Below are 14702 nucleotides of genomic sequence, written 5' to 3'. Positions count from 1 at the left end.
AGTAATGACTTCAAAATTCCTGTGCATTGTAACACACTCATCTGGAAAGACCATAAAATTAAGAACAATACTGCCTTTTGGCCTGAATCAGAATTCCTGTTTCCTTGCACATGCTTTTGAGAAAGATAAGATTTAGCTAAGATCATGAGGCCATAAGAAGAGCCCTAACTGATCAGGCCAAGGGCCCATCTAGTCCAGCTTCCAATATCTCACAGTGGGCAACCAGTTGCTTCAAGGAGCACTCAGGACAAGATACCTGTATCCTGTTGCCATTCCCTTGCATCTGGCAACTTATGTCAACCTCACTAAAATCTGCCCCCCAAAAGTAGCATTATAAACGGGGGGAAATATAGTGTGAAACAAAGAGGACTATTTTCTGATTCTGCCAAAAATATAAAATTTGTAGTCTGTGGTTCCAAAAGAACCACATAGCTTGCCTGTGCATATCAAGATTGTGCAAGTTTTCACTGACTCACTCAGGGTATGGGAGCAGTAAACACAACACAAATGGGACAGTGGTAAGTACAGAGAGGTGTGGTAAAATATCTCACAATAAAGATATCAAAAAAGAAAGTCAAATTATTCTATAAGGGTTAATTTTAAATATTATAGTCAGATGAATGACACCAGTCAAATGGCACAGGTTTAACTGGCTGCCCATGTAATACTGGGATTAATGGCCATGTTAATCATGCCTTTTTTTAAAAAGGTAGATGATATAGGTAGAATCACAAAGATGGGGGAGATGACCAGAGGAGGTCCAACCCCTGCTCAGTACAGGAAATCCACAGGCAGAGATTTCCATCCAGTCTTTGCCAGAACATATACAAGTACCTTTTTCTTATTTAAAATTTAAAATTAAACTTTTAGAATTTAAAGCAGAAACATGGCAGGGAAGGCAAAGTGTTAACCCTGCCTTTCAAGCCCCACACTTTCTCCATGTCGTGATTTGAACCAAGTGGAGGGGAAAAAAATCACTTTATAGTGCGACTTGGAGTGAGGAAATGGTAAATAGGGAAAGAATTAAGTACTATATCTCCTTTTCTCCTGATACTTCTCCCCTCCCAGGAAATTGTTACATGTGATATTGTGTCATATGTAACAGTATCACACTGTTTTCCCCTAAGGGCTGCTTATGTTTGGATTTAAATTCAGTGAGCACTCACCCCTGGCTGGAACAAACAAGTTGTAGTACTTATGCTAAGAATCCTCCTGCCTCCAAGAGCACATTTTCAAAACACTGATGCTACTAGAACACAGTATGTAATAGAATCAACTTATGTTGCACAAGTCACATATGGGTGAATATAGCCTATTCCCTGAGCTAGGTTTTTGTGGACAGATTACTTGCACAGGAAAAAAGAAAACATTGAAAGTATGAATAACAGACATGTACCTTTGAACACCTCTTGGGGCACAATGGCCCAATCAGAGTTCTCATACCATCTAATATTACTTATTACTCCCATCTCCTTCAAATAGTTCTAGGCAAAATACATGATGCATCCCTTTTGTTTTCACAATCAACCCATGAGATACAGTAGACAGCATCTGGCCCAAGGTCACTGAGTAAGCTTTGAAGCCAAGAGGAGAATTTGAACCTGGATCTCCAGTTTAAGTTCAACACTCTAACAGTGACTCTGTTCATAGTAAGAGAAAGATTGCATACCTTGACATGAGTGATGTCTTAGTAGTGCCCATTACAGCTGCAGAACAACATGCACACAATAATCTCAATAGTGTTGACACCATTAACTGCAGTGGGGCAGGGAGAAGCACATTTAACAGCATCACTGATGGACAGTTTGTATGCCATGTGCTCCAAAAATAGAGGTGCAACCTGCACGTTGAAAAAAGAACTGTATTCCTGAGTCTTGACTGAAATATTGGACAGTGATGGAGTTGTTCTATTGAATTACAATCAAGAGGATCTTCTGATTGCTCTCCTCTCATGAAGGTGATCCAAACACAATTGCTCCACCTGTCCACAGGCTCCTTCTTATCTGTAGAGGTGGAGCAACTCCCTTACCTTTACCTCTGCTGCTTGCTTGGTTTGGCTCAGTGACTAAAAAAACAGCCAGGTGGAGCACATGGGCAGCAGAGTGTGCTCCCCTCATGCTCCACATTGCCTGATTGTTTGAAGAAGCGTCTGGCTGGGAATATGCAGGCATTGGAGGCAAGGGGACAGGGCCCTCTAAGATCTTTGCACTGTGCTGCCCTCTCCTTGCAGCAAGGGGGGGGGGCCTTTGCTCAGCTTTAACTGCCATATCTGCACCAGTCGAATCTGGTCACTGTCATTCATGGGGACACCAAGATTAGACTACTATACTCCACACTATGTGAGGCTACCCTTGAAGATAGTTCAGAAGCTGCAGTTGGTGCAGAATGAGGTGACTCCGGGCCCAATCCCATCCATCCTTCCAGCACTGGTGCAGCCCCAATGCAGCCCTGAGGTAAGGAAACAAATGTTCCCAGACCTTGAGGAGGCCTCTGTGACTGCCTTTCCACCACAGGGATGCAGTGCCCACCCCATTGGCACTGTTGCACCAGCACTGGAAAATTGGATAGGATTGGGCCCTCAGGTGGTTGCTGGAGGTTAGTGGTTTGACTCATTTGGTTTAGCAGCTGCACTGGCTGCTGGTTCACATCCAGCTTGAATTCAAGGTGCTGAACTTGACCTTTAAAGCCCTTTTAGACATGTTGTCACCTATTGGAGGTAAGGAAGGTGGTTACTTGAAATAGATCCATCTTGGTGGTGTCATCTACACTTTGAAATTCCCTCCCCTTTGGTTTAAGAACAGCTCCTGCTTTAGAAGCCTTCCAGGTATGGTCTAAAAACATTCCTTTTAAAGCAAGCCTTGTGATTTTAGCTTTAGCCCCAGCACCTGCAGGGTTTATTGGTGTTTTCTTATTAACTACTTTATGTGCTGTCTTCCACAGCCTATTTTTTAATGTTTTATATTTTTAAATATTTACATGTTTTTAATATTTATTTTTTATTTATGTACATTTTTATAGTGCCCTTCTTCTGAAAAGCTCAAGGTGGTGCACATAGTTCTTTCCTTAAGAACATAAGAACATAAGAACAGCCCCACTGGATCAGGCCATAGGCCCATCTAGTCCAGCTTCCTGTATCTCACAGCGGCCCACCAAATGCCCCAGGGAGCACACCAGATAACAGGAGACCTGTATCCTGGTGCCCTCCCTTGCATCTGGCATTCTGACATAACCCATTTCTAAAATCAGGAGGTTGCGCATACACATCATGGCTTGTACCCCATAATGGATTTTTCCTCCAGAAACTTGTCCAATCCCCTTTTAAAGGCGTCTAGGCTAGACGCCAGCACCACATCCTGTGGCAAGGAGTTCCACAGACCAACCACACGCTGAGTAAAGAAATATTTTCTTTTGTCTCTCCTAACCCACCCAACACCCAATTTTAGTGGATGTCCCCTGGTTCTGGTATTATGTGAGAGTGTAAAGAGCATCTCCCTATCCACTCTGTCCATCCCCTGCATAATTTTGTATGTCTCAATCATGTCCCCCCTCAGGCGCCTCTTTTCTAGGCTGAAGAGGCCCAAACGCCGTAGCCTTTCCTCATAAGGAAGGTGCCCCAGCCCCGTAATCATCTTAGTTGCTCTCTTTTGCACCTTTTCCATTTCCACTATGTCTTTTTTGAGATGCGGCGACCAGAACTGGACACAATACTCCAGGTGTGGCCTTACCATCGATTTGTACAACGGCATTATAATACTAGCCGTTTTGTTCTCAATACCCTTCCTAATGATCCCAAGCATAGAATTGGCCTTCTTCACTGCCACCGCACATTGGGTCGACACTTTCATCGACCTGTCCACCACCCCAAGATCTCTCTCCTGATCTGTCACAGACAGCTCAGAACCCATCAGCCTATATCTAAAGTTTTGATTTTTTGCCCCAATGTGTATGACTTTACACTTACTGACATTGAAGCGCATCTGCCATTTTGCTGCCCATTCTGCCAGTCTGGAGAGATCCTTCTGGAGCTCCTCACAATCACTTCTGGTCTTTACCACTCGGAAAAGTTTGGTGTCGTCTGCAAACTTAGCCACTTCACTGCTCAACCCTGTCTCCAGATCATTTATGAAGAGGTTGAAAAGCACAGGTCCCAGGACAGATCCTTGGGGCACACCGCTTTTCACCTCTTTCCATTGTGAAAATTGCCCTTTGACACCCACTCTCTGCTTCCTGGCCTCCAACCAGTTCTCAATCCACGAGAGGACCTGTCATCTAATTCCCTGACTGTGGAGTTTTTTCAGTAGCCTTTGGTGAGGGACCGTGTCAAACGCCTTCTGAAAGTCCAGATATATAATGTCCACGGGTTGTCCCGCATCCACATGCCTGTTGACCTTTTCAAAGAATTCTATAAGGTTCGTGAGGCAAGACTTACCCTTACAGAAGCCATGCTGACTCTCCCTCAGCAAGGCCTGTTCGTCTATGTGTTTTGAGATCCTATCTTTGATGAGGCATTCCACCATCTTATCCGGTATGGATGTTAGGCTGACCGGCCTATAGTTTCCCGGGTCCCCCCTCTTTCCCTTTTTAAAAATAGGCGTGACATTTGCTATCCTCCAATCTTCTGGCACCATGGCCGTTTTGAGGGACAAGTTGCATACCTTAGTCAAGAGGTCTGCAACTTCATTCTTCAATTCCTTAATAACTCTTGGGTGGATGCCATCAGGGCCCAGTGACTTATTGATCTTTAATTTATCAATGAGGTCTGAAACATCTTCTCTTTTAACCTTTATCTGACTTAACACCTCGGTCAGGAGGGGCCGTTCGGGCAGCGGTATCTGCCCGAGGTCTTCTGCCGTGAAGACAGATGCAAAGAACTCATTTAATTTCTCTGCCATCTCTAAGTCTCCTTTTATCTTCCCTTTCCCTCCCTCACCATCCAGAGGGCCAACCGCTTCTCTGGCGGGTTTCCTGCTTCTAACATATTTGAAGAAGCTTTTATTATTCCCCTTAATGTTGCTGGCCATGCGTTCCTCATAGTCTTGCTTGGCCTCCAGTATCACCTTCTTACATTTCTTTTGCCACAGTTTATGTTCCTTTTTATTCTCCTCATTAGGGCAAGACTTCCATTTATGGAAGGAAGCTTCCTTGCCCTTCACAGCCTTTTGTCCTCACAACCACCTGGTGAGGCTGAGAGATCCTGGTCACCCAGAAAGCTTCTGAGAGAGAATTTGAACCTGGAACAACTTGCAGGTTTAAGTCCAACTCCAGAATCACTACACTAGATTCTTGGGGGATATCCTTGTTTTATAGTTTGATATTAATTGTACTTAAATATTGCATGGTGATGACCCACTTTGAGTGCCTTTGGGAGAAAAGGTGGTTTAAAAATCACATGCAAGCTTTGAAATCCAAATGTGACCCCATCCAAGGGTGACCAGATGTCTTAAGCACAAAAGAGGATCATGCATCCCAAAATGTAGGACATATAAGAAAAAATGTAGGACATGACTAAATAAAAGCTAAAAAACACTAATATATGGATTTCATGTGGTTAACTCAAACGCTATATTACTTATTATTAAATTGAAAACCATAACGCATATAATTTATTACATATAATTTCTTAATTACAAGAAGGCTGTGTGCTCCCTGCAGGGGCCAGCTCACAGGGGAAAGGTGGACATTTAAGTTCTTTTTCCAAGACGCAAGGCGAAAAAAGAGGACATGCCCTGGAAAAAGAGGGCGCCTGGTCACCCTGCCACAGCCCGGTGTAGCTACTAGTGCTTGTATATGCGCCCCTTCTCCGCGAGGCTGCCAGGGTGGGGCGATTCGGAGCAGAGCAGCCGGGGGGGGGAAGGACCTCCTGGCCCCCCTCTTCCAGACCCCCCCCCCGATCTTTGGCATCGGCCCGGGAACCTGCCCTGGGCACAGCTTCCGCTGGCGGGGGCACTAGGCGCAGGCGGGGGCTGGAAGGCCGGGCTGCCTGGCCACACCCGGGCCAGGCAGGCCGAGGTTATTTTCCCCTTAGCGATGAATCACCAGCGGCCCCGCTTGGCTCTGCCCGCCTTGAACTGAGCAGCAGCAGGCGCAGGAGGCGGCCACGATGTCTGGGATCGCCGCTAAGTTAGCCAAGGAAAGGGCGACGGCGCTGGGCTGGGGCTCCAACGCGAAAGCGGTCAAGTACTTGAGCCAGGACTTCCAGGCGCTGAGGAGCGAGTGCCTGGAGGCAGGCAGGCTCTTCCAAGACGCCTCCTTCCCCGCGGCTGCCGCCTCGCTGGGCTACAACGAACTGGGACCCAACTCCTACAAGACGAAGGGCATCGTCTGGAAGAGACCCACGGTAGGGCAGCAGACCAGGAGCCCGGGCAGGCAGGGGGGAACCATGTCAGTCCTTCAGGGATGGAGGAGGAGGAGGAGGAGGAGGAGGAGGAGGACGACGACGACGGGGGGGGAGGGCTGCCTGGAAAAAGTTGAGCCCCAATGCAAAGCCAGGCTCTTCCTTAAACAACTGCCGGGGGGGGGGGGCTCCTCCCAGTTGATCAGAAGCCCTGAATTCCCCACTCAAAAGGAGTTTTGTATTTTGTTGGCTGCAACCTGTGGAGGGGGCATCGGATACTAATACAGCACTCAAGATCACCCAGTGGAGCTTAGTTGGGACTGCAATCCTATCCACACTTTCCTGGATTTCCATTGTCTCTAATGGGACTTACTTCTGAGTAGGCAGGCATGGGCTTGGGATATGAGGCTACAATCCTATTCATACTTATCTGCGAGTAAGCTGTGTTGACTATAAACTGACTTCTGAGTAGACGTGCATAGGATTGGGCTCTCGGGGCCAAATCCTATTCAATTTTCTAGTGCTGGTGCAGCCATGCCAATGAGGCAGGTGCTGCATCCTGCAATAGGGAAACAGTCATGGAGGTAAGAAAACATTTGTTCCCTTTCCCCAGGGCTGCCTTGTGGTTGCACTGGCACTGGAAGGTTGGGTAGGATTGGGCCTTCAGTCACTTACCAACCTTTAGCCACCTTATGCCACAGACGGAGTAGTTTAGGGCCCAGTCTTATCCAGTTTTCCAGCACCGATTCAACTGCAATGCAGTCCAGAGGTAGGGAAGCAAATGTTCCCTTACCTCAAGGAAGCTACTGACTGCTCCACAACCACAGGATGTAGCACATGCCCCATTGGCATGGCTGCATCAGCACTGGAAAATTGGATAGGATTGGGCCCTAAGACCATTAGAAGGGTTGGGATATTTTGTCCCTTTTTTGTATTATTGGTTATGTGGGACCAGAGGGTCACAGATATTGCTGAGTGCGAGGGTGTAATCTTGTGTGTGGGACTCGAGTTGTGACTAAGTTGTAGAAAATGTTAATTCTGTGTTGGAGGCAGAGTAGGGTGGGGTTGGGAAGCATGCCTGCTTGATTCTGTACAGACTAATGCAGGATAATGGTACTCACTGCTGTACTCGGGATGCTGTGGAGTCAGGATATCTAGGCCTGTAAACTGATGGACCAGTTAAGATTGTCTTTCCAACATTAATTCTCACAAAACATCATCGGATTTTTCAAATGCTTTTGTCCTTCTACAGGACACAGATTCTAAAGTTTGCAACAATTAGTGTCAATGGGCGAAGTTTCCCATCAGTCCAAATAAAGCCATTAGAGGTGGTAGTGATTAAGAGAGACTTAAGCAGAACTGATAGTTTCAGAGGTTGGTTTGAATAGATCTAGGTCAATGTGACTATCCTGCCTTTTGTGTAAAATTCAGGCTTGGAAGCTATAGGAATTTCAGAAATGTTCTGTGTCTGAAAACACCAAGGCACAAAGGTGGAGTGAAATGAAGTAGGTGAATATTAGGCTGAATACTTGAATTCCAAAGTTGTGTGTCTCGGATGCTTTCAGGCTTACTTTTTAGGGTGGAACAAATACTATATTTTGTGGGCTGTACTTAGTCATAATATCTGAAGTCATATAATGTATTGGCTCAACACAAGAGTTCTATAAGTATAGATCAGAAATTCAGATTAAAGCCATTTCTGCCCAATGTTGCATATACGTAACAGGGACCAAACATGTACACCCATGGCAGAAATGGGTTCAGTGCACCACAAAATAACTGCTGTTTGGCACTGGCCGAGTATTACGAATATACAGTACTCTACATTTTGTTGAAAAAGTGGTATACAACTACTCTTTATTATTAATAATAAATACTCTTCCCTTTGAACGCTGTGCATACTCACCAGTGAACCAGGCCTGTTGGAAATGTGCATAAAATTGAGCTGTACATCTTCAAACTAGCAATAACCTTCCAGTCTGCAATAAATTTCTAACGTGGCCCTTATTCATGAGCAAGCTGTACACTCCTGGTAACTTGTTTTCCTGTGTCATCCAGATCTTGGTATTGGTCCCCATGTAGATTGCTTTTCCAATTGCTCAATGTGTTTGGGTTCTGCTGCTCTCTTGAGAGAGCCTCTGTTTAGTAAGGCCAATCTGCCCTCCATTTTTGTATGGGAAGTGTTGAAGCATTCTTGCTATCCATTTGGCACTGGTTGACCTGAAATGACACCCTTTTGGAATAGCTACTGAACATTCCAAACTGGATTTAATAGCAAAGAATGGTTCCCGAATGGAATGGTTGCTGAGGTCAGGACAAGAACCAAAAGGTTGAAACGAGGCTAGGACATTCAAGAAGCATGGCTGAACTGTAACAGCTGGCTGGCACTGGAACCGTCTGTCTTGTACAGTAGTGGACTGCCCCTGATGGCAGGTTTTCAAGCAGAGGCTGCATAGTCATCTGTCAGGGATGCTGTAGCAGTTGCCCGCACTGGATGGGTGGGCTGGATAACCTTGAAGGTCCCTTCCAACTCTTTTCTAGGCAGCTGCAAGCTCTGTAATGGATTTGTAAGTAAGAACAATGATTAGCTATGATCAGCAATGAACCATTGGCGAAATAGGAAAACCAGGGAATTATCTGCAAGCACATATTGCAGCCACATGTTGCCAAAGTGAAGCAAGCCTTAGTCTGGTCAGTGCCAGGATGGGGGAACCCCAAGTAAGCCATCTTGAGTTTCACACTAGTGCAGTGATGGCTAGTGCAGGGATAAGTCGCTATGTAGAGGCTGCTTGTGATGACATCCCCATGGTGAGGGTAACATACATCTGTTCTGGATGTAGTATTCCTTAGCTTCATGTCTGTTCATCCACTGTTGGCTCCTCCTCCCTTATTATCAGTGAGTATCAATTAGTATTCATATTTGCAGAATCAGATTTAAATACAATGATATACTCCTCTGTATCCTTTACAAAGTAAGACAAGTTCGTTTCACTTATGATGTAGTCCTCTTTTGAACAAAAGTGTTCTCTGGCTCAAGGTCTCCAGTATCTTTTAAACAAGGGGTGTCAATGATAAGGCCCACAGGCCGAATGTGGCCCCTGGAAGCAATTTATCCGGCCCCTATTAAAATTGGACTTTCCTGGCATGATAATTGGACTCTCATATCTTGAAAATGTGAACAAGAGTTGCACATCTTCTGTCGAGTGCAGCGAATGAGTTTCTGTGTGAGAACAAAGTGCTTATTTCTGTCACTTTCGACCCTCAGCAGGCACCATGAATGCTAACTTCAGCCCTGTATATGAAATGAGGTTGACACCTCTGTTTTAAATGGTTCCAGGCCAAAAACAAAAACAAAAAAAACATTCTTGATGGTAGTATGCAGACCTCCAGAATTCAGTCAATATGTGCTTTCAAAAAGGAGCAGCCGCCCAGAAACTGGTGGCTTCTATTTATTCAAGGAATTGACCTGAAGGAATCAGGTACAGTGTTTGTAACTGTTGCAAGCTTTGCTTCAGATCAAGGAAATAGAGTGTTCCTCTTAGTAAAGATGTCTGGACTGCTTGAAGATCAAGCACGTAACAAAAGCAACAGAAAAACAGCATAGATCATGCTAAACCAGAAAGTAGGGAAAAGAACGGTGTGCTTTAATGTCAAATGACAGGAGAGGAAAATCTACAGAAGAGCAGCCTTGCTAGATCAGACTGAAAGATCTGCCCCCCCCATATTAAATGTGAAGAAAGTCTCCTCCATGTTTGTGGAGGAGCCTCTCTTTAGAATTCAAAAGAGTGTGGATGGAGCAGAGTTGGAGCCACTGCCTCTGAGTGTTTATTGCCACCATAGTGATCTACCAGTTGATAGTGCTTATCTCCATGCTGTGAAAAGTTTCATATGGATTTCTGTAAGTCAAACTGCTGGTAAAAGCAGACCACGGCATGTCTTGGGGTCAGTTTGTTTGTGATCAGTAGGTAGAAATGTTTCAGATTTTGTTTGCTTTTTGTAGATCCCATTTGAAATAAATATTTCAAGATGCTTAATTGGATGCCAGCAAGCATTTATGCAAGTTGAATGATGCTTTTGCTCACACAAGATGGGATGGGATTTCTGACCACTTCTCTCCCCCCACCTCCATTGACAGTCCCTGGCACTATACTCCATACTGGTACTATGCCCCATACTGTTCCCATACGGGTCCCCCAATGCTCAGAGTCAGCCTTTTGGCAGTACTGGGGGCTGTGGGATGGAAGAAAGAATGGGAAAGTCCCATTCCTCAAGCAACATGATTTATTTTCTCTAGATCCAAGCCATTGTGTGTTCCATGAAAAAGGATGACACCCATGAATATAATTTATTTTGCTCATTTTTGATGTACTGATTTGAGTGTGCCCTCTTCATCTAATTAAGAATCTGTTCACATATTGAGAAAATCATTGGGAGGGGATTATCTGATGAACAGTAGTAACTAAAATCCTTTAAGTCAGTCAGAGGATTAAACCATGAACAGAATTTGTGTGACAATAATCAGGATTATCACAACTGGGAAATATAATTGTCATATTAGCTACAGTCTTGTTCTTGGCTGCAGTCTTCAGAACTCTTGGTCTGTTTAGATTATATTGATTTTCAAAGAGATTTAGGCTGCAATCATATATACTCTTACCTGGGAGTAATGGCCAAGTCCTATATAGGCCTTATGCTGACAGGATTTGTGATCTGTGAGTGCAAGGCCCAGGTTGTTGGTGCAGCAGCTGTTGCAATGGCATGCGGGCCAGAGCCTCTGTTTGCCAATGCCAATCCCCTGCCAGAGCAGCTAGGTCATTGGAGGGAGCATTCCAGTAGAGGATTGGTGCAGGGATCAGCCAGGGATGTGTCGAGGGCAGGCTGGTGGCAGATATTGGTGCAGTGGTGGTGCCAATATTCTGTGCCCCTGGCCCAGCCTCAACACGCCTCCTCAAATTGATGCCAGCCAAAGAGCTGGCGCATGGCCAAGTACGCCCATTGGGGATCAGACAGTGGCAAAGTAGGTAAGTAAAAAGGTTTTCTACTTGCCTCTCTGTCTCTGCCTTGTTCCCAGCAGCAGAAGCTGTGGCAGAGCCACTGCACACTCTGGGCTGGCTCAGAATAGAATTGGGCTGAATGTCCTACTGGAGTTAGAGGGATTGATTTCTGAGTGGTCATGCATAGGATTGGGCTGTTAAGCAGCCTCATTCTCTGCAGGATTGCAGCCTTTATGTTTTGTCATGGGAACATGATCCACACCTTCTTGGGTATATCAAGGTTACTATCAGAAATTATGCTAGGATGTCAGTGTCTTTAACGAATGTGCTCTCTCTCTCTCTCTCTCTCTCTCTCTCTCTCTCATATGAGTTTCTTCTTTCTATTTGCCAGGAGTTTTGTTCAAATCCTCAGTTTATTGTTGGAGGGGCCACCCGGACTGATATCTGCCAAGGAGCTTTAGGTAAGATGTATACTGTGTTATGCTTCTTTATGGGATTCATCTTGGTGCCTGCATTGCTTAAATATTCCTCTCTATGTACTTAATGTATCCCTTCTCTGGCAGTTTATTAAAAATTGTTCCCAGCTTTAAATTGAGTCATATTCTGTGCCACTGTAAAACCCATTGTAGTCATTGATTTGATCTGAGAGGTGGGAAATACAGGAAGAAATACTTCTTTCCATAGGCTTGTTGAGGGATTCCCATAATCCCTTCATTTTGAGGGATGGGAAGAGTTGCAAGCAAGAGTGGACTAATGATTTCTTATGTAGCAACTTTTTATGGTTTTGAAAGTGTCTTTAATACGTAGGTTACAATTTGTTTTCTTTCTTGGGGCCCAATCCTATGGGCCTGTTGCTCTTCTAGAACTCGCATTCTGGTAATACAGTGTGCTTTACTGCTGCAGTGAAAGGTGACACACCACTCCACTCAGTCAGGCTGCCATGGTGAGGGCCATGTACCAGCAGCCTCTGAAGACACCCTGATGCCAATAGGTTTGCACGGAGAGCAGAACGGGCTGGATGGAAGGGGGAATGGGGCAAGACCGGGATGGGGAGGGCTGTGTGTTGAGGCCAGGAATGTGGCAGTACCAGCAGCAGCAGCATCAATACCATATCCCCCTTCCTGTCCTTGATCCAGCTTCATGGATCCACTTGGACTTGCATCAGCAACATTGCCAGTGCAGGTCTCAGTGGACCCAGCAGGCCAGTGAAGCCTTATCCCTGGGCATGGGAACAAATGTACCCTTACCGGAGGAGGTCTACAGAACTGCCACCTCACCAGATACAGCATGTACTTTGGTGGCACAGTGACATGGGGGGGGGGGGGGGTTAGATAGGATTAGTCTGTTAGTCTTATAGACTAACTTATAGTTAGTCTTACACCTAGCTGCCTATGCCTCTGTTGAAATAGGCTTTTTTCTGCATGAGACTTTCAGGGCTTTACAGATTTTTCTTCTCTTTGCTGCTACAGACACCTGCATGCATAGATCTGCTATTAGATCCTCTTTACACCTGGAAATCAAATCAGGGTTCCATTCCAGGCTCAGGTTCATTGGTATTTTTAACTCTCTTTGTTTCAGTTGCTAACTCTAAAAAATGGTTCAGTAACCAGCTCAAATGCTTTGAACTGGCTTAGCTATATGTCATTCAGAATCTGCAATGCATTCTGGGGCGATCCTGGGCCAGGAGAGGGTCACAGGTCTTAGTGTGAGCAAGAACTGGCTTCCAGGAGTGTCAGAGACTGTTCTGAAACCCTGCAGTGGGCCCAGTTTGCTGTGCTAAAGTAGGAACTTTTTACTTTATTTTTTAAAAACATCTTTAATAGCAGATTTGACTATCTGTGAATTTTGGCATCTGTGGGGGGGGGGTTTAGAAAACCGAACCCCTGTGGATGCTGAAGGACATCTGTACTGTCAGGAGACATTTAAATAACCGTCTTGTCAGGAAAAGGTAGAACTGCCTCTGAAGGAAGCTTTGATTTCTTCCCTTTTAGCCACAGATACGTCTTCTTGTCAGTCATAAAGTGTCTGCCGAGCCATTTCTGCAAAGCTAGTTTAACCGACAACTCTCTCTTTATAGGGTTGCATTGATAGCAATGAAATAGCTAATCACTGAGTATACTGTAGCAGAAGGTAACCATGTATGTGAACCAAACAGATCCAAAATAAGATAAATAAATACACAGGGACAAATGTGTGTTGTTCTTGGAAACCATCTGTTTGAAATAGTGCAGATTATAGGATGCTATTTCTTGCAACCTGCTGGACCATATGGCCATACTCTTTGTCCGTCATGTTGTTCAGTTCTGTAGGCTGAGCAAGTTACTAATATTAAAATGTTCTCATTTCTCTGAGTTTAGCTGCTGTTTGCTGTACAGTAGTACAGAAGCAGTCATGATGTGGGGAATCACAAAAATTTCAAGCATAGGGAAGAGGATAGGGTTCTAGGATCCCCTAGTTTGACTCAGTAATTAATCCAGACCCAAGCAAAATTATTTTACGAAATTATTGGTTTGTAAATACATGGAGCTGCCTTATACAGTCAAACCATTAGTCTGTCTCTCCCAATACTGACTGATAGCAGTTTCCCAAGGATTCATACAGGATTAGACAGGATTCATGATTAGACAGCTATGTTGAATTTTTGAAAGACCTGAACAGGTAAAAGCTTACAACTAGAGAGGTGTTGAGGGAGGCTCTGAAAGGTAGAATTCTTCGTTTCCAGCAACTTCCTTTCCCACTAATCTGATTTGCTTGTTTCCTCTGTCCCCCTTCCCGCCAGCACTTTTTATTGGACTTCAGCAATGTTCTTACAATCCTTTAGAGCTGAAAAAGTATGAAAGAGGGCAACCAAAATGAACAGGAGGTTGGAGTGCCTGCCTTAGAAAAAAGGTTGCAACATTTGGATGTTTTAACTTGGGGAAAGAGGCAATGGGGAGAAACGACATAATTGAGATATAAAATTATGCATGAAGTAGAGTTGGTTTTATCCCTCTCTTTACAACACTAGAACCAGGGGTCATCCAATAAAACTGATTGACATGAGATTCAGAACAAACCGCCTTGGGTCCCTTCGAGGAGAAAGGCAGGACATAAATAAAGTAAATAAATAAATAAGCAAACAAACAAAAGGAGGTGCTTCTCATTCAGCATATAATTGGAATTCATTGCTACAAGATGTGGTGATAGCCACTCACTTGGATGGCTTTAAAAGGGGTTGGCAAATTTATGGAGGACAAGTCTTGTCACTAGAAATGATGGCTTTATGTTACTTCCAGATTCAGGCAGTATTACTCTGAATACTAGTCACTGAAGATCAATTATGGGAGAAATGGCTATGGTCTATGTTCTGCTTGTGGGCTTCCCAGTAGCATCTG

At 44.7% G+C, this 14702-nt stretch overlaps 1 protein-coding gene across 1 annotated transcript in view; it reads left to right on the top strand.

Annotated features, from left to right (window-relative positions):
- Positions 1-6100: 6100 nt before the first annotated feature.
- CAPN2 (calpain 2) overlaps positions 6101-14702 on the top strand; it is a 56262-nt gene continuing 47660 nt past the window's right edge. Inside the window, exons 1-2 of the mRNA XM_066618710.1 lie at positions 6101-6337; positions 11720-11789. Coding sequence (XP_066474807.1) covers positions 6101-6337; positions 11720-11789 — 307 coding nt within the window. The remainder of the gene's footprint in view (positions 6338-11719; positions 11790-14702) is intronic.

This window comes from Tiliqua scincoides, chromosome 1 (assembly GCF_035046505.1).
Source record: "Tiliqua scincoides isolate rTilSci1 chromosome 1, rTilSci1.hap2, whole genome shotgun sequence".
Taxonomy (NCBI): Eukaryota; Metazoa; Chordata; class Lepidosauria; order Squamata; family Scincidae; genus Tiliqua; species Tiliqua scincoides.
The sequence above is the reverse complement of the archived record's forward strand: the minus strand, read 5'-3'. Positions and strand labels throughout refer to the sequence as shown.